The sequence below is a fragment of the Microcaecilia unicolor genome, chromosome 7 (assembly GCF_901765095.1).
Source record: "Microcaecilia unicolor chromosome 7, aMicUni1.1, whole genome shotgun sequence".
NCBI lineage: Eukaryota > Metazoa > Chordata > Amphibia > Gymnophiona > Siphonopidae > Microcaecilia > Microcaecilia unicolor.
Genome location: NC_044037.1, coordinates 304,318,793 through 304,339,106, shown reverse-complemented (window position 1 = coordinate 304,339,106; position 20,314 = coordinate 304,318,793). Strand labels below are relative to the sequence as shown.

Below are 20,314 nucleotides of genomic sequence, written 5' to 3'. Positions count from 1 at the left end.
TCTAGGTTGTGTACTGGTGTTTTAGAACCCGGTGTAATTATAGCGCTGCCTTTCCACACATAAGGTTGAAGCTCGTCCTGTCCTTGGAATTAGTGCTATTATGGTTTGGTAAGGTTATGAGTGTGTTTTTGCACAAGTTTGTGTATAGTGTTTTGCAGTGGATAGATTGTGTATTGGCCTGTGTGGTGCCACTGAGGTGGAACCAAAACATCAGAAAGGGTTTTGGGTTTTAAAGCCTAAATCATGACACACTACCTCTTGAAGGATCTACATAAAAGGAGCTCATTGTGAACACTTTCCACCCTAAAAGGGTGTTTTGTGGCTCTACATGAGAATTGTGATGATATGATCCCTTGTTTCATATTGTTGATGATCTGCATTTTCCATATGGGTGGTATATTGGTGTATTAGGTTCTGCCCAGTGTAATATTTATGGTACAGTAAGGTTCTGAGTGTGTTTTTGCACAAAGTTGTGCATAGTGTTTTGCAGTTGAGCGATTGTGGTTAGAATATGCTTTGAGCAACCACTTTATTCTTTGACATATGATACATATCTAATATCTAAATTTAATAAAAGGTATTAATTGTGACTATTTTTTTTCTGTGTGTTGTCAGACAGTTATGGAGGTAAGCTCTGCCCCCTGGCCCCCACCCCCTCATTCACACAGGCAGCTCCGCTCCCCTCTGCCGCGTCCATCCTGCCCTTTCTGACGCACTTCCTATGTACGTAGGGCCAGATGGACACAGCAGAGGGGAGCAGAGCTGCCTGTGTGAATGTCAGCGCTGTCGGCAACGCGACGATCGAAGAAAAGAATGCAGGGACCGAGGCAGGGTAGCATGCAGGGACTGAGGTAGCGCCAGTGAGGAGGACAAGCATTTCTGTTGCAGGCATGGTGGGACGCAGGGGTGGAGAGAGAGGCAGGGAAGGGCATGAAAGCTGCCTTGCAGCAATTCCTCAAGGCCGCCACACTACAGCAGTGGCCAGGAGGAGAAACTAGTGGTTGGGCATCAGTGCCCTTGCCCTGGGCCTGCCCCGTGAGAGGGGGTGGGGCGGAGAGAGTGAGTGAGTGAGACGGTGGGGTGGAGAAATAATTGTTTGACATGGGGAGGGAGAGATGCAGGAGGAAAAAAGAGGGAGAATTGTTTGATATGGGTGTGGTGGGGAGAGGAAGGGAAAGGCTGCAGAGGAGTGGCAAAGGACGATAGAGGTAAAAAGTGCTGGACATGACAGTGGAGGGAAGGGAGTGAGAGATGAGAGAGGGAAATACTGAACATGGCTGGAGGGGAGAGAAAAAGGTGTTAGACCAGGGGCTCAAGGCAGGGAGAGAGAGAGAGAAAGAAAGAGATAGTGGACAATATGGGAGAGATGTTGGACATAGTGGTGGAGCAAAGGGAAGGAGAGATGCTGCACAAGAGAGGGGGAAGAGGGAGATATTGGATCCAGAGGCAGAAGGGAGATATGCTGGACAATGGGTAAGAGAGAGAAATGCAGGACAATGGAGGGAGGGGTAGGAGGGAGGGGACAGGCATATGCTGGTGGGGGGAGGGGGTAAAAGGGAGATGTTAGGCTATGAGAGTGAAGAGAGGATAAAGAGAGAGGGGAGATGGTAATGAAATGAATGAGAGGATAGTGATTACAGGTGGTAGAAATATGGTAATGGTGCGTAGATTGAAGATGGAAGGGAATGGGAGGCTGGGAAGGAGTGAGTTTGGATATGGGTGAGCTAGTGGGTGAAAGGAGATGGAAATTTGATAGATATCTGAAAAGTAAAAAGGAGGAAAAAGTTTAGAAAGAGGGTTACATTTGAGCGGACAGAGGTAGAAAAGAACAAAAAACAGAAAGGAAAGAGCTAAAATGGAAAGATCAATATTTCAGAAGCAGTTGTAGTGAGGAAATGGAACGAGAGGAGAGAAAAGACAAATGGACAACAGTTGCTTGAAGAATTAGCAGAAGATGACGGGAAAGTGGGAAGGAGAAACTGAAACCAACATGATAGAAAAATAAAATGTCTAGACAACAAAAGGTAGAAAAATAATTTTATTTTGAATGTTTTAAATGGAATATGTTCAGTTTTATTGTGTTCAGTAGAAAAGGAAATGCATTTTTGTTTTTATTTCTCCAGTGTTGCACTTAATGTTGAGGTTCTCAGTTCAATTTTTGTCTACATATTTTTATTTCTAATTTGTAATCCCTTGTTCTGTATTTGGTGATGGTCTGTCAGTGTGAGACTGTAATGGCAGATGGGGAGATTAAAGAGGAGAGGGCTTCTTTATTTTCTGCCCTGGGCCCCAGCATGGCTAACAGCAGCCCTGACCCTTGCTGTAGCTGACCCTTGCTGTGAGGGTGTTGAGTATTATTAAAACAATCTATGGACAATTTTCTTAGTGGCAGAAGTTGACTCATAGAGGGCCACAGGGATCTGTAGTAAGACAGGTGCTAGCTGAGGACCTCCACTGAAGGTGGCCAGAAATCCCTTCTGCTGAGCTTGGCAGATGGGGGCAGCATCCTTGAGCCACTAACAACTAAGCATGCATGGGGTGCCGCTATCGGTGGCTCAAGGAGTTGCTGCTTCCGACCAAGCTTGGTAAAAGTAAATTCTGGCCATCTTTGGTGGATGTTTTCAGGTGACAGAGCTTGGGGATCTTCATCAGCTAAAGTATTTATCTTTTGAGTTGGGAAATGCTGGGGGAGGGGTTTGAGAGAGAATTTTGTGCCCACCCACTTTGGGTTCAGGCCCACCCAAAATTGGCTGTCTGGCTACGCCACTGCAGAAGCCTGCGCGGCCACGTTGCTGATCTGCAAGGGCAGGCTTCTACATGGAACATTGCTAGTGGAATAGCAACATTCCATGTAGAATCTCCAATAGTAGCAACAGAATCTCAATAGTAGCAACATTCCATGTAGAATCTCCAATAGTAGCAACAGAATCTCAATAGTAGCAACATTCCATCTAGAATCTCAAATAGGGAAAAGGGAAATGGGACTTGATACACCACCTTTCTGTGGTTTTTGCAACTACATTCAAAGTGGTTTACATATATTCAGGTACTTATTTTGTACCAGGGGCAATGGAGGGTTAAGTGACTTGCCCAGAGTCACAAGGAGCTACAGTGGGAATTGAACTCAGCTCCCCAGAATCAAAGTCCACTGCACTAACCACTGGGCTACTCCTCCACTCCACTTAAAGTGTGGGTGCACCATGGAGCAATTCGGAGGCATCATAATATTTTTTGTCTTATTTTCTATTTCCTAATAATTCCTAGCATTATGGGCAGAAAATTTCAGCATATTGTCTACAATGACACCTGGATCTTTTTCTTGGGTGCCGACTCCTAAGGTGGATCTTAGCATCAAGTAACTATGATTTGGATTATTCTTACCAATTTGCATCACTTTTCATTTGCCCATATTAAATTTCATCTGCCATTTGAATGCCCAGGTTGTATACCATCTAGTCCAGGTAATTTGCTACTCTTTAATTTGTCAATTTGAACATGAATACTTTGCATACCTTTACCAAATAAGTTGTCAAGGTCAATAGCAATATTTCTGTATTATACATTTAATGAAATCCAGCTTAAGTTGGATGTAAACAGTTATTTTCTCTAGGAAAGTAGATAAAAGTAAGGCAACAATACTCTCCAAAATCTTAATTAAACTAGGCAAGGGGGCAAGGGGGCAAGATGGCAACCAGCAAGGACGCTGCAAACTGAGCTCTCTCCTGAACCTTATTTTAGTACACTTAAGAGTGCTTTACTTTCTTTTACCATACCTAAACACAAGCTCCGGGCACCCTCCAGTTTGTCTGCTCCTCCACTTTGGCAGATAGAGATTTTGACGTTCATGCATCAGAATGTTGTATCGGACATGTCCACTGCGCAGGGCATGAGGAAGAGTCCTGTGCTGGAGAGCAATGCTACAATCAGCCCGACTCGCCCAGTTAATCCTCCTGCTCCTCGACCTATGGCAACCCCCGAGATGTCTACAGCAGTTGGGTTGCTGCCGCCGCCTACAGTTGGAGGGCTGGGGTCACCCTCTACTTCAGGGCTTTTATCATCAGAAAGCCAGACTGAGGTCTTGGCTGTTTCAGGAGGATATTAGGAAGACCCAGGGAAACACATTGTCATCCCCTCCCTGGTTAAGCCTACAGAGTTGACCTTAAACTCTATTTGGAATGCTCTGGATACCTTACACAAGGTATGTGCTTCGGTTTTGACTACCGTAGGTGTAAATGCAGCCAGGATTCAAACCGTAGAAGATGCTTTAGAAACCCATGAGGGGGAGTTTAAAGAGTTCAACAGTTAAAACAGGCTCAAAGTACTCTAATGCAACATCGTCTTCTGTTTCACAGAAGATTGGAGAACTTTGAAAATCACACAAAACAATTGAACTTGCGTTTGTTGAATTTTCCTCAATTAATTACAACGTTACCTAAGGAAGCCTTCTATAAATACTTGCAAGCAGTGTTTAAATATTCCCCAGAGGGTTTTCTTCCATTATATAAAATCTATTATATACCAATTTTAAAGAAACAATCAACTCCCGTTAGAGACTCATCCATGATTGGAATGTCTTCAGATAGTTTGGACTTGACTGGCATTTTGGAAAAATCTCAGAAGAAAGTTATTGCAAGGACAACCTTTTTGGTTACTTTTGTTTTCAACCAAGATAAGGATGCTTTACTTTAGGTCTAAAGATTTGAACTTTCTTGGTGGAAAAGTTTCTATATTTCCTGATATGACAAAGTCCACTCAATCCAGACGTAGGAAATTCCTTTTCCTTCGACAGCATGTGGTTGATCTTGGTGCTATGTTTCAGTTGAGGTATCCATGTAAATGTGTGGTTTATTTTCATAATCATCAATATGTATTTTATGGTGTTTCAAAAGTTCTACCACAAATAAAGATTGAATCAACTCAATAAGTCTGAACCATGATATACCGACATTCAACTTGCTGTTATCCTAGTAATAATGTTTTCTTTTTAATTTTCCTATTTCTTTGGGGATTTGACTCTTGCTTCTCTCCATCTGTGCACTATATAGGGTTAATTTAATTTTGTTGCCTAGTTATTGCCTTCTTTGGATTATTTCTTTTATTTTTCATATTAATCCTTTATCCATATTCAAATTATTTTGAATCTAAATGCAAATTAAAAATAAATTAAAACTAGGCGAACTGGCCATTGGTCTATTATTAGAAACTGCACTTGTCAGTTTCTCGCTTTTCTGTATCTGTGGTAATAATATATCTTTCAACAAATTTGTCAGTGAATCAGTAGATTAAACCTTTCTGTAAACTGTTTTGATACTGTAATTTGATATGATTATTTGATTATATAATTATTTGATTATTTCATATATTGCCATATATTTGATGGCAATATATGAAATAGTCTAACATAAAAACAATCACCTAATGCTGGAAGGACGGTGCCTAAATTTAACACTCGTTCAATCCAAACTATTAACGATGTTAAAACTTCTGTTGGAGGAGCCTTCATTAGACAAGAAGGACAAGGATATACATTCCTTACAAACACAATCTGACAGAAATCATCAACGAAATTAAGCTCAGCTTGAACATCAAGGACTCATGGGCAAATGCATTTCAACTAAAACTCAGTACAGAAAAAACACACTGTCTCATCCTCTCATCCCAATACAACGTGAACAACCCCACAAATATAAACACCCCAGATTAGACCCTCCCCATCTCAGACAGCCTGAAAATCCCCGGCGTTACAATCAACCACAACCTTACACTAGAGAGCCAAGTGAAATCTACAACAAAGAAAATGTTCCACTCAATGTGGAAACTCAAACGCTTGAAACCATTCTTCCCGAGGGAAACATTTTGCAACTTGATACAATCAATGGCTACTAAGTCATGTAGATTATTGCAATGGAATGTATGCGGGATGCAAAGAACAACTCATAAAGAAACTTCAGACCGCTCAAAACACGGCAGCCAGGCTTATATTTGGAAAAACATGATTCGAAAGCGCTAAACCCCTCTGAGAAAAATTGCACTGGCTCCCAATCAAAGAACGTATTGCTTTCAAAATCTGCACCCCGGTTCATAAAATTATCTACGGCGAGGCCCCGGGATACATGACAGGCCTCATTGACCTACCAATCAGAAATACAACTGGATCAACATGAGCATATCTAAACCTCCACTACCCAAGCTGCAAAGGGCCCAAATACAAATCAACTTATGCATCCAGCTTTTCCTACATAAGCACACAACTATGGAACGCATTACCAAAAGGCGTGAAAACAACGTATAACCACCTAAACTTCCGGAAATCACTAAAAACTTGCCTGTTCAAAAAGGCATACCCTACCGACCCTACTTAAATACCTGAACCCTGCAACACTACGAAACCAAAGAACGTAATGGATATAACTTAACTCTTCCTCTATACGATTCCCTAATGTGTTTGTTCCACATGAACCTTATTCTGCCATAACATCACTGTGTAACTGTTTATACTGGAATTGGTGAACGCCTTTACGGTACTATGTAAGCCACATTGAGCCTGAAAATAGGTGGGAAAATGTGGGATACAAATGTAATAAATAAATAAATAAATATCCAAATCACAGTGAGACAACGCAGACCTCTTCACTAAGGATTGAACATCTGAAGAACAAATTGGGTCAAATTCTTTTGTTCAACACAACTTAACCCTACTAGTCTCGAGTAGTAGATCTTCTGTGTTTCCAATCCTTTTTCGAAGTATCATCTCCAATTTTCCTCCAAGCTCTTTCTAAGCATCTACATATTTGCTTTTCAGAGGGTAGCTGTGAGGAGTATCAAGGTAATGAAGATTTATGACTTCCAGTTATTAAAGATTAAAGATGATATATCATTAGCCGAGATTGGGTGGCAGAGCCGATGGCGGGAGGCAGAGATGGTGCTGGGCAGACTTATACGGTCTGTGCCAGAGCCGGTGGTGGGAGGCGGGACTGGTGGTTGGGAGGCGGGGATAGTGCTGGGCAGACTTATACGGACTGTGCCCTGAAAAGGACAGGTACAAATCAAGGTAAGGTATACACAAAAAGTAGCACATATGAGTTTACCTTGTTGGGCAGACTGGATGGACCGTACAGATCTTTTTCTGCCGTCATCTACTATGTTACTACACGTTACTATTTAAAAGTTCCAATTTAACAACATTTTAGAAGGATCTGTTTCCTCCCAGTTAACACCTCAACAATCTTCAGACCAGAACCTCTCTTTTTCTGAAAAGGTAAGTCATTCTGCCTCTTTATTCTACAAGTTGTTAAGGGGCCCTTTCACTAAGCTGCATAGGCGCCTATGCGCGCCAATTTGGAACTATTAAACACAATATTCAAGGTGTGGTCAGTCTCCTAAGATCTCCTAAAATACAATTTTTAAAAGACAAAATAATATGAAATAAATTCAAACAATTTGAGTTGAATCGTTTGCCAGTTTCCCGGAGGTCTAGAAATATTACTACAGTTAGGATCTTCAACATCATTAAAAATCAATATTAAAGGCTGGAATCTCTAATCCAGGTAATATTCTAGACTAATACAATCCTTTAAAAAACAATTCTTTGTAGATTAAAACTAAACCCCCTCTTCGACGATCTAACTCTGGAAAATGTAAATATATCCTAGTTGACATAGTTCTAATAGAACAGGATCAATATTTTATGGGATCCAGGTCTCGACTATGAAAGTTAAACCTATCTGAGAATCTTCTATAAGATCTTGTGTCAAGAAAGACTTATTACAAATTAGACCTGACATTAAAACAGGAGCAAGATATAGGTTGATATCTAGTAGTGGAAAGTTCTGTAAAGAGCTAAAATATCGAACTTCATCACCCTAAAACCAAGAACAGAACTTTGGTTTGTTTCAGGGTCTTTGCCCTTTTAACTTTTTTTAATCTCCTGGAGCATATTTATTTGTTTATTACATTTGTACCCCGCGCTTTCCCACATATAGCAGGTTCAATGCGGCTTACACAGTAACTAGAATTACAAAGTTTTGAAGGAAATATACAAGTTGTAGTAAACATAGTAATAATGGGATTTTAAGGATATGTAGATTGAACATGGAGAGGTAAACAAGGAGGATAAGTAAAAGGAAAGGAGATTGGGAGGCGTAAGGGGTAGGAAGGATGGAGAGGAAAAGATTGAGGGATAAGCTTAAGGAGATTGGGAGACAGAGAAGGGCATAATCGAATGGCGCCGGCCATCTATATGACCGGCCATCTTCAGGGCCGGCTCCGTAAAGGGGCGGAGCCAACCGTATTATCGAAATACGGTTGGGGCCGGCTAAATCTCAACATTTAGGTCAAATGTTGAGATCGCCGGGTTTAGAGATGGGCGGCTTCGGTTTTCAGCCATAATGGAAACCGGGCCCGGCCATCTCAATCCGACGAAATGCAAGCCTTTTGGTCGTGGGAGGAGCCAACATTTGTAGTGCACTGGCCCCCCTGACATGACAGGACACCAACTGGGCACCCTAGGGGGCACTGCAGTGGACTTCAAAAATTGCTCCCAGGTGCATACCTCCCTTACCTTGGGTGCTGAGCCCCCCAAAACCCACTCCCCACAACTCTACACCAATACCATAGCCCTAAGGGGTGAAGGAGGGCACCTACATGTGGGTACTGTGGGTTTTGGGGTGGTTTGGAGGGCTAACCATTTGCCACCACAACTGTAACAGGTAAGGGGGGATGGGCCTGGGTCCACCTGCCTAAAGTGCACTGCACCCACTAAATACTGCTCCAGGGACCTGCATACTGCTGTCAGGGAGCTGGGTATGACATTTGAGGCTGGCATAAGGGCTGCCAAGAAATGTTTTTTAATGTTTGTTTTGGGTGGGAGGGGGTTGGTGACCACTGGGGGAGTAAGGGGAGGTGATCCCCGATTTTCTCCGGTGGTCATCTGGTCAATTGCAGCTGGCGAAATGCTTGTTCGAGCCGGTCATCTTTTTTCCATTATAGGGTGAAGCCAGCCATCTCCTAACCACACCCCTGCCCCGCCCCGCCTTCTGCACCCTGCCTTGAAGGTTGGCCAGCTCCGCGATGGAAAGCAGTTGGCGCCGGCCAAAATCGGCTTTCGATTATACCGATTTTGGCCAGGTTCAGGAGATCACCGGCCATCTCCTGATTTGTGTCGGAAGATGGCCGGCGATCTCTTTCGAAAATGAGCTGGATGGTCTAAGGTGTAATAATCGTCAGGACAGGGCGAATCAGAACTGCAGTTCCCTGCATGCAATGGGGTAAACCCAGGACTGGATCAATCCTATTAGGCAAATCTGGATCCATTTGGCAACCGGAGCACATATATGCTAATATTGTAAGTATTTGCACGTACACTGGTTTATATGTGTCACAGCTTGTGACATTTCACCACTGTTGCCCTTTGGGAGCAAATTTATATATGGCTCCTAAAATGAACACATGTTAGGCAATCACCCCTAAGTGTACTCCAAATACCGCGCGTATATAGAATACGCTTCGGTGCAGTTCATGCGACTAAATCTATGCTGTGCGTTCATTTAGGCCAACGAAAAGCTGTGTAAATCGCTGCGCATAGATTTACACACAGTGACCCATATTTTATAATAACGCGCGTAGATTTTGGGATGCCCACAAAACGCCCATTTCCATGTTCCTAAGCATGCGCCTTTTTTGCCTATGCGTGTTAAAATTTAGGCGCAGTACATTACAGAATACGCTTAGCAATGTAGGCGCGTAAATCAATGGCGTAGCTACATGGGGCCAGGGGGCCTGGGCCCCCGTAGATTTGGCCCTGGATCCCCCTGCTAATGACCCCCCGATCCCCCTCCTGCCACCAACCTGCCTGCCTTTTCTGGCAGGGGACCCCAACCCCCGCCAGCCAAGGTCCTCTTCTTCTCGCAAAAGGCTTCCTGGCGTCCTGCACGTACAACTAATTTTTGCCAATAAGTGCTCGTTATTGCTTGCTAAGAGATGTTAACACTTAATAGTTTATTAAAACAATTAGTTTACGCTCATAATGATAGAATACGCCTAGATTGCGCATGTAACTCTGGACACGCTATATAGAATCCAGGGGTTTGTGTGTTCATCAGCAAAGAACTCTATGGATTTCTCCGAGGCAGTTGCTTTGTTGATGTGTGTGTGTGAGTGAGGACATCCGTGTTGTGCCACTACATCTGTGCGTCTCTGCTCCTATGCCTATGTTGTGTTATTGTGCACAGCCTGTTGATCCCTGTGCAATTCCCCTCTTGATCTTACTCTGGGGGGAAGGAACAGGGAAATGCTTTCTACTTTCCGCCTTGTTTGAAGTGGAGAGGCCTCAGCTGCCTTGAAACATCTGTTTCCAAAGAGGCCATAGTCACTAATTACTCCTGTCACAGGCCTCGGCAGGGTGAGAACCAAAGACTGGGCAAGAGGCGGCATGCAGGGCCTACGTAAGCCTGCACATTCCTGCACTCATGCAGTAAGAGCGGGGTTTGCTTGTTTTCTTTTACAGAGTGATTCAGTTTCAAATAGGAGCCCTCTGTGTGTGTGTGTGTGGGGGGGGGGGGGGGGGAGGTTTAGTGGCACTGGCAGGCCTTCCTTCTCTGCCTCTGGTGTACAAGCACTAGGAGGGCAGCTCTCTGCTTTCCCCCGATTGGGTCCTCTTTGGGGATATAGGGCAGTGGGGGTGATTGATGTGTTTCACTGCAGTTGCATAGATGGTTTAAGAGGAGACATAAGAACATAAGAGTATCCATACTGGGTCAGACCAATGGTCCATCCAGCCCAGTATCCTGTTTTCCAAACAGTGGCCAAGCCAGGTCACAAGTACCTGGCAGAAACCCAAATCATGGCAATATTCCATGTAGAACCTCAAAGAACAAGATTCTGGAACCCTAAAGAGTGACAAGATTCCATGCAGAATCTCAGAGTAGCAACATTCCATACTACAAATCCCAGGGCAAGCAGTTGCTTCCCATGTCTGTCTCAATAGCAGACTATGGACTTTTCCTCCAGGAATTTTTCCAAACCTTTTTTAAACCAGATACACTAACCGCTGTTACCACATCCTCCGGCAAAGAGTTCCAGACTTAACTATTCGTTGAGTGAAAAAAAATATTTCCTCCTATTTGTTTTAAAAGTATTTCCATGTAACTTCCTCGAGTGTCCCCTAGTCTTTGTACTTTTGAAATGAGTAAAAAATCGATTTACTTCTACTCGTTCTACACCACTCTGGATTTTGCAGACCTCAGTCATATCTCCCCTCATCCATTTATGGCCTGGCTCCCAGTGGCCTTGTCCCAGTCTGGTTGAAAACCTCATTTTAGAAAGCCTGGATTTATACATGTAATATGTGCATGTGGCAAGGGGAGGGGAGGAGAGGTTCAGGGTGACTAGGACAAAACCAAAAAATACATATGTGTTTCCCTTTTCAGAAAAGGATTCAAAATAAGACCAAGAATATTATAGTACTTCTGTATCACTAGATGGTGTGACCTTATCTTGAGAACTGCATTCAATTCTGCTCACCGTATCTCAAAAAAGATATAGCGGAATTAGAAAAGGTTGAAAGAAGAGCGACCAAAATGATAAAGGGGATGGAACTCCTCCCATATGAGGAAAGGCTAAAGAGGTTAGGGCTGTTTCCAAAAAATACAAAGACTAGGGGACATTCAATGAAAAGGGAAAGGGTAATGGGAGTTGATATACCGCCTTTCTGAGGTTTTTGCAACTACATTCAAAGCGGTTTACATATATTCAGGTACTTATTTTGTACCAGGGGCAATGGAGGGTTAAGTGACTTGGCCAGAGTCACAAGGAGCTGCAGTGGGAATCGCACTTGGTTCCCCAGGATCAAAGTCCACTGCACTAACCACTAGGCTACTCCTCCACTCATTCCACCAATAAGAGCCAACCTCATCAGTGATGTCACAATGGCTTGATTGCCCGATACTTGGCTCACTTCTGATATTGTGATGTCATAAGGAAAAGGGAAATGGGACTTGATATACTGCCTTTCTGAGGTTTTTGCAACTACATTCAAAGCAGTTTACATATATTCAGGTACTTATTTTGTACCAGGGGCAATGGAGGGTTAAGTGACTTGGCCAGAGTCACAAGGAGCTGCAGTGGGAATCGCACTTGGTTCCCCAGGATCAAAGTCCACTGCACTAACCACTAGGCTACTCCTCCACTCATTCCACCAATAAGAGCCAACCTCATCAGTGATGTCACAATGGCTTGATTGCCCGATACTTGGCTCACTTCTGATATTGTGATGTCATAAGGGAAAGGGAAATGGGACTTGATATACTGCCTTTCTGAGGTTTTTGCAACTACATTCAAAGCGGTTTACATATATTCAGGTACTTATTTTGTACCTGGGGCAATGGAGGGTTAAGTGAAATTACATGGAGATACTTTTAAAACAAATAGGAGGAAATATTTTTTTCACACAAAACATAGTTAAGCTCTACAACTTACTGCTGGAACACGTGGTCTCTGGGTTTAGAAAAGGTTTGGACAAGTTCCTGGAGGAAAAGTCCATAGTGTGCTATTGAGACAGACATTGGGAAGGCACTGGTTGCCCTGGGATTGGCAGCCTGGAATGTTGCTATAAATTGGGTTTTTGCCAGGTACTTGTGACTTGGATTGGCCACTGTTGCAAACAGGATACTAGGCCAGATGGACCACTGGTATGTTCTTATGCAAGATCATCATGACCAACTTTGCAATTTACAACTACTCCCAGGTACAAACAGACTTTGTTAAAGTGCTCATTTGGGGCAGTGTTTTGTTCTACAAAGGAATTAGGGGAGATCAGATCCCGCAGTGTTACATAAGTACATAAATACATAAGTATTGCCATACTGGGAAAGAGCAAAGGTCCATCAAGCCCAGCATCCTGTTTCCAGCAGTGGCCAATCCAGGTCACAAGTACCTGGCAAGATCCCAAAAAAGTACAAAAACATTCTATACTGCTTATCCCAGAAATAGTGGATTTTCCCCAAGTCCATTTAATAATGGTCGCTGGACTTTTCCTTTAGGAAGCCGTCCAAACCTTTTTTAAACTCCGCTAAGCTAACCGCCTTTACCACATTCTCTGGCAACGAATTCCAGAGTTTAACTACATGTTGAGTGAAGAAAAATGTTCTCCGATTCATTTTAAATTTACTACTTTGTAGTCTCATTGCGTGCCCCCCTCGTCCTAGTATTTTTGGAAAGCGTAAACAGACGCTTCACTTCTACCCATTCCACTCCACTCATTATTTTATAGACCTCTATCATATCTCCCCATCAGCCACATTTTTTCCAAGCTGAAGAGCCCTAGCCTCCTAGGGCTCCTTTCCCCCCAAAATACTTGATAGTGCCTCCGTAGTTAATTGGGAGCATTAGACATGTAGGTTTCCAAAGTAGCAGACGTGCATCTCTGTGTATCGGCACAGCTCGGAATTACCAGTTTACATACAGAAGTTGCCGAGCTGCCTCTGCTGATGTTTTACACATCAACGATTGTATAATGGTTTTTCCCGCCACACACAACCGCTGGTTATTTGTGCATTTCCTACATATACTTTAGGAAAGACTCTACGTCACTGGAATCTGACACACCCTGGCCTGGTCGTCTCAATTCCAGTTTCCACATTCTGTCTAAAATGGGGCCTGCATGGGAGATTCATCGTACATACTTCAAAAAAAGAGAGAATGAACAAAACAGAAGAAATCAAAAAGAATTCCATCTTGACAACGTGGTCAACTTCATTAAAAAAGTGAAGATTTTATGATGGAAAATGAGTAGAAAATCTTCTCTGCATGTCCTCGTGGAGGGGCATTTTCGAAAGGGACGTCCTAGTTGCGATTTGGACGTCCTTGCAAAACGTCCAAATCCAGGGGTGGGGAAACCCGTATTTTCCAAACAAGATGGATGTCCATCTTTCGTTTCAAAAATACCGTCAGGGACATGCAAATCCTTAAATTTTGTCATCCCTAGATTTGGATATCCCTAGACATGGACGTTTCTGATTTTCGGCGATTTTCGAAACCAAAGAGGTCCATGTAAAAAATGACCAAATCCAAGCCATTTGGTCATGGGAGGAGCCAGCATTCGTAGTGCACTGGTCCCCCTGACATGCCAGGACACCAACCGGGCACCCTAGGGAGCAATGCAGTGGACTTCATAAAATGCTCCCAGGAACATAGCTCCCTTACCTTGTGTGCTGAGCCGCCCAAAACCCACTACCCCCAACTGTACACCACTACCATAGCCCTTACGGATGAAGGGGGGCACCTAGATGTGGGTACAGTGGGTTTGTGGTGGGTTTTGGAGGGCTCGCTGTTTCCTCCACAAACGTAACAGGTAGGGTGGGGATGGGGCTGGGTCCGCCTGTCTGAAGTGTGCTGCACCCACTAAAACTGCTCCAGGGACCTACATACTGCTGTCACGGACCTGAGTATGACATCTGAGGCCGGCACAAAATATTTTTAAAGATGTTTTTTAGGGTGGGAGGGGGTTAGTGACCACTGGGGGAGTAAGGGGATGTCATCCCCGATTCCCTCTGGTGGTCATCTGATCATTTCGGGCACCTTTTTGTGCCTTAGTCATAAGAACAACAGGTCCGGGTGAAAATGTCCAAGTGCTCGTCAGGGACGTCTTTGTTTTTTTTTATTATGGGTCAAGGACATCCAAGTGTTAGGCACCCCCAAGTACCGCCTTTGCTATGCCTCCTACACGCCCCCTTGAACTTTGACCGTCCCTGTGACGGAGTGCAGTTGGAGATGTCCTAAATCGGGTTTCGATTATACCGATTTGGACGTCCCTGGGAGAAGGACGTCCATCTTTCGAAAATGAGCCCAATAGTGTTCAACAATCCTGCTGTTAAATTGTGTACATAGTACATTATATACCCATTCTGAATTCCTTTCTCATTTAGATGATTTCTTGAAGCTATATCCATGCAATTTTATTCAACATAATCTTTTGGTTTTTAGAGTTTTTAGATCTTGCCAGGTATATTGTGACCTGGATTGGCCACTGTTGGAAACAGGATGCTGGGCTTGATGGACCTTTGGTCTTTCCCAGTATGGCAATACTTATGTACTTATGTAGAGTTAAAATCATTCGTCAGACGAATCCCTGACAACACTGACCAGTTCCGGGATTTCATTTTTTCATCATCTGGACAAACATCTTTCCATCATGTAAACCACTTTGATTGTAACCCCCAACCCCCCCCCCCCCCCAACCCACTCCCCACAACTATACATCACTACCATAGCCCATAGGGATGAAGGGGGCACCTACATGTGGGTACAGTGGGTTTGTGGCGGATTTCGGAGGGCTCGCTGTTTCCTCCACAAACGTAATAGGTAGGGAGGGGATGGGCCTGAGTCCGCCTGCCTGAAGTGCACTGCACCCACTAAAAACTGCTCCAGTGACCTGCATACTGCTGTCAAGGAGCTGGGTATGACGTTTGAGGCTGGCATAGAGGCTGGAAAAAAATGTTTTTTAATTTTTTTTTAGAGTGGGAGGGGGTTTGTGACCACTTGGGGAGTAAGGGGAGGTCATCCCCGATTCTCTCCGGTGGTCATCTGGTCAGTTCGGGCACCTTTTTGAGGCTTGGTTGTGAAAAAAAAGGGACCAAGTAAAGTCGACCAAATGCTCGTGAGGGACGCCCTTCTTTTTTCCATTATCAGTCGAGGATGTCCATCTCTTAACCACGCCCCCATCCCGCCTTCGGTACACTGCCCACACACCCCCGTGAACTTTGGTCATCCCTGCGACGGAAAGCACTTGAGGACAAAAAAAAATCGGCTTTCGATTATGCCGATTCGGGCGACCTCGGGAGAAAGACGCCCATCTCTCGATTTGTGTCAGAAGATGGGCGTCCTTCCCTTTCAAAAATAAGCTAGTATGATGCCACTGCCACTGCCCAGGTTAGGACTGGAGTGGGATGAGATGATTTACCAGGGGGGTGTGGGGGGGGGGGGGGGCTTGGGGTGTGCACCCCCTGTTAAAAATTTCTGCCTACACCACTGCTACGCACGCGTCTGCAACAAAGCGAGTAAGTGACTTAGGGGCCTTTTTACTAAGCTGCAGTAAAAAGTGGGTCCATAGCGTGTCCTTACACGAGGCTTTTCTGGGCGGTAAGGCCATTTTTACCACAGCAATAAAATGGCTGCTTTTCAAATTTTTAAATTAATGGCTATTTCACAGAGAGGGTGGTGGACGCTTGGAATGCCCTCCCGTGGGAGGTGGTGGAGATGAAAACGGTAACGGAGTTCAAACATGCGTGGGATATGCATAGAGGAATCCTGTGCAGAAGGAATGGATCCTCAGAAGCTTAGCTGAAATTGAGTGGCGGAGCAGGTGGGGGGAAAAGGGGTTGGTGGTTGGGAGGCTAGGATAGGGGAGGGCAGACATACGGTCTGTACCAGAGCCAATGATGGGAGGCGGGACTGGTGGTTGGGAGGCGGGAAATACTGCTGGGCAGACTTATACGGTCTGTGCCCTGAAAAGGACAGGTACAAATTCAAGGTAAGGTATACACATATGAGTTTGTCTTGGGCAGACTGGATGGACCATGCAGGTCTTTTTCTGCTGTCATCTGCTATGTTACTATATATGCGCTAATGTTGCCATTAACACATGGCCATTAAAAATATTAGCACGCTTAAATTGCTTTAAATAGCAGTCCCAATGTGTTTAATCCAGAGTATTACACAAGAGAACAGCGAAGGTGACTCAAAAAAAATGGACAGACGATGCTTTCCAAGCATCTTAAATTTTATTGTCCCACAAATAAGACTCAACACGGCCATGTTTCGGCCTATCTGGCCTGTTTCAGGAGTCTCCAGATGTCGTCTGTCTGATCATGAAAGACTGCTATGGAAAAGTGTGCTGTAGTTAGAATATGTTCGTCTTTACCGCTAACCTTGGCGGGAATCACTGTGCGCCAAGAATTCGCAACTATATCGTCTAAGTTCCACTTTGCAGTACTGACATCAGAGCGTCCGTAGTATAAAACCAAATCCACGACCATACAGACAACATCTGGAGTCTCGTGAAGCAGGCCAGATAGGCCCAAACACGGCTGTGTTGAGTCTTCTCTGTGGGACAATACACTTTAAGACGCTTGGAAAGCATCTTCTGTGCATTTTTTTTTTTGGAGTCACCTTCATTGTTTTTTCGTGCATCCTTGGATCTGTGAGGGCTTCGGTTCTTCTGTGTATACATTGGCTAATCCAGGGTATTTCCATAGGAATAAGGCACTATAGGGTTCTAAAGTCAAAGTCATACCCGTGGACTCCTGCGCTATGTTGGTTTCCTTCACCACATGGAGAGCGTTCCAGTAAGATTAATCCATCTACACCAGAAGATAAGGCGTAAATTTAAAAGCTTTACACTAGGATAGAAATCTGAAGCTTACTAAATCTCTTACCTTTCTATATGTTAACCATCTCTCTGACCTCATGTGCACCTTTCTTGAAAAATAGTCACCTTACTTTCTAACTCCTCTTACTCGCTTACCTATCTATATGTTCCATCTTTGCTTCTACCCTACACTGTCAATTAAAATGTTCTATTACGTATTGTGTTGACATTGTAAGTAGTATACTATCAGCCTTATTTTCGAAAGTGATGGACGCCCATATTTCGACCCAAATCGGGAAATGGGTGCCTTTCTCCGGTGGGCGCCCAAATCGGTATAATCAAAAGCTGATTTTGGGCGCCTTCAACTGCAATCTGTCGTAGGAATGAACAAAGTTGACAGGGCGTGTTGGAGGCGTGGTGAAGGCGGGACTGGGGCGTGTTTATCGGCTGAGCAGAGATAGGCGCCCTCAGCCGATAATGGAAAAAAGAAAAGCGTTTTTAGCAAGATGTTGGGTCACTTTTTCTGGAACCTTTTTCCTCACGAACAAGCCCCCAAAAAAGTGCCCCAACTGCCCAGATGACCACCGGAAGGAATCGGGGATCCCCTCCCCTGACTCCCCCAGTGGTCACTAACCCCCTCCCACTAAAAAAAAAGAACTTTCAAAACTTTTTTTCCAGCCTGTATGCCAGCCTCAAATGTCATACTCGGGTCCATGACAGCAGTATGCAGGTCCCTGGAGCAGTTGTTAGTGGGTGCAGTGGACGTCAGCCAGGTGGACCCAGGCCCACCCCCCACCCCCACCCCCCACCTGTTGCACTTGCGGTGGTAAATGGGAGCGCTCCAAACCGCCCCCAAAACCCACTGTACCCACATCTAGGTGCCCCCCTTCAGCCATAAGGGCTATGGTAATGGTGTAGAGTTGTGGGGAGTCGGTTTTGGGGGAGGGATTTGAGGGGCTCAGCACCCATCGCTGCGTACGCTTTGTAGTGCTATAGAAATGCTAAACAGTAGTAATAGTAGTAGTAGCTAAGGACTTGGGAGGTATTTTACTTTTTTTTTAAATTGTTACAAGTGCCCTCTAGGGTGCCTGGTTGGTGTCCTGGCATGTGAGGGGGACCAGTGCACTATGAATCCTGGCCCCTCCTACAATCCAATGCCTTGGATTTGTTCATTTTTGAGCTGGGCGCCTTTGGTTTCTATTATCACTGAAAAACGAAACCGCCCAGCTCAAATCCGCACAAATCCAATGCATTTGCCTGGCACAAACCGTATTATCGAAAAAAAAAATGGACGCCCATTTCTTTCAAAAATACAGTCTGTCCCGTCCCTTCATGTACCTGTTCTCAGAGATAGACGCCCATGGAGATGGGCGTTCGCGTTCAATTATGCCCCTCCACGCCATACTTTGTTATTTGCTGTAATTGTCTATTGCTCATGTTTGATTTATTCTTACTGTACACCGCCTTGAGTGAATTCCTTCAAAAAGGCAGTAAATAAATCCTAATAAATAAATAAATAAATAAATCCACAACTTCAGGTCTGTTGCTACCAAACAAGAAAGAGATAGGAAACCTGCAGCCAACAGGATATTCCAGTTGGCCAAGGAATCCACAAAGCACGTATGAGAATAGGCACCGTTTTTTTCTCACCTGCCTGCCCACTCTGTTGTTGTGGAGTCTCATCCTGGCGTGAATATCCCGGAACGTTTCCCTGGAATCCAGAAAGTCCTTAGAAAAGCGTTCTCCGTACTCCACATCAGGGCTGCACCCTCCCCATTCCCAGGAGTCTTGGGGTCCGGGGGCATCAGCTGGCATGTGCTCCAGCACCCCATGCACCATGCCTTTGCCCCTGTTCATCGCTTCCAGCTGCAGCCGGTGCAGTTTGGCTCGGAAGGCCTCTTCATCCCCTCTCCGTTTCTCATCACAGCCACAAGCAGCCAGTTTACCCATGGCGCAGGCATTGGAAACAGCATGAACCACTCCAGCAGCAGCAATCGCGTACGCAAAGGCACTCTCACGGAAACCTGCGAGAGATCAAAGGAAGATGAAGTATCACAATGCTACGCATACCAAGTCTCACATCCCACTCACTACATTCTCTGGCAATGAATTCCAGAGTTTAATTACACGCTGAGTGAAGAAATATTTTCTCTGATTCATTTAAATGTACTACTTTGCAGCTTCATCGTGTGCCCCCTAGTCCTAGTATTTTTGGAAAGAGTAAACAAATGATTCACGTCTACCCTTTCCACTCTGCTCTATCATATCGCCCCTCAGCCGCCTTTTCTCCAAGCTGAAGAGCCCTAGCCACTTTAGCCTTTCCTCATAGGGAAGTCGTCCCATCCCCTTTATCATTTTCGTCGCCCTTCTCTGTACCTTTTCTAATTTGCAGCCTACACCCAGTTAAACTGTGCCCCATTGATAGAAGGTTGTGAATGAAACGATCACATCGCACCATTTCTGCAACCGGGTGGTTTAAACAAAGAGGTGGAGTCTGCACAGTGCCCTTTAATTTAATGGACATAAATTCTATCGCAGGGCACATGCACTGGCGTCTTCTGGCAGTTAATAAGCTGCGTGGTTTCATGACTTTGAGTGGCCCCCCAGTTTATGCACCTTCCTTGCAGAAGTTTTGACATTTGGATTACAGGTTGGATGAGATCATGTTAATGATACTGCAGTATTTTTAAGAATAAATGTCCTATGAGTGATGTTTTTCAGTATTATTACTGATTAGTTTATTGTAAGAGAATATTTTTATGCTTTGATTTTTAAAATCTCCCGAAGATGCCACTTTGAGCAAAACATGGCAACCATGTAGAGATTCTGGAAACGTGGATTTAAGTCTTAGAATATAGTGGAATTAGAAAAGGTGCAGAGAAGGGCAACGAAAATGATAAAGGGGATGGGACGACTTCCCTATGAGGAAAGGCTAACGAGTCTAGGGCTCTT

General features: G+C 44.4%; 1 protein-coding gene across 1 annotated transcript in view; it reads right to left on the bottom strand.

Moving 5' to 3' along the window:
* Positions 1-20,314, bottom strand: part of WNT10A (Wnt family member 10A) — a 68,994-nt gene that overhangs the window by 11,190 nt on the left and 37,490 nt on the right. Inside the window, exon 3 of the mRNA XM_030209284.1 lies at positions 19,013-19,386. Within this exon, the coding sequence (XP_030065144.1) occupies positions 19,013-19,386 (374 nt within the window). The remainder of the gene's footprint in view (positions 1-19,012; positions 19,387-20,314) is intronic.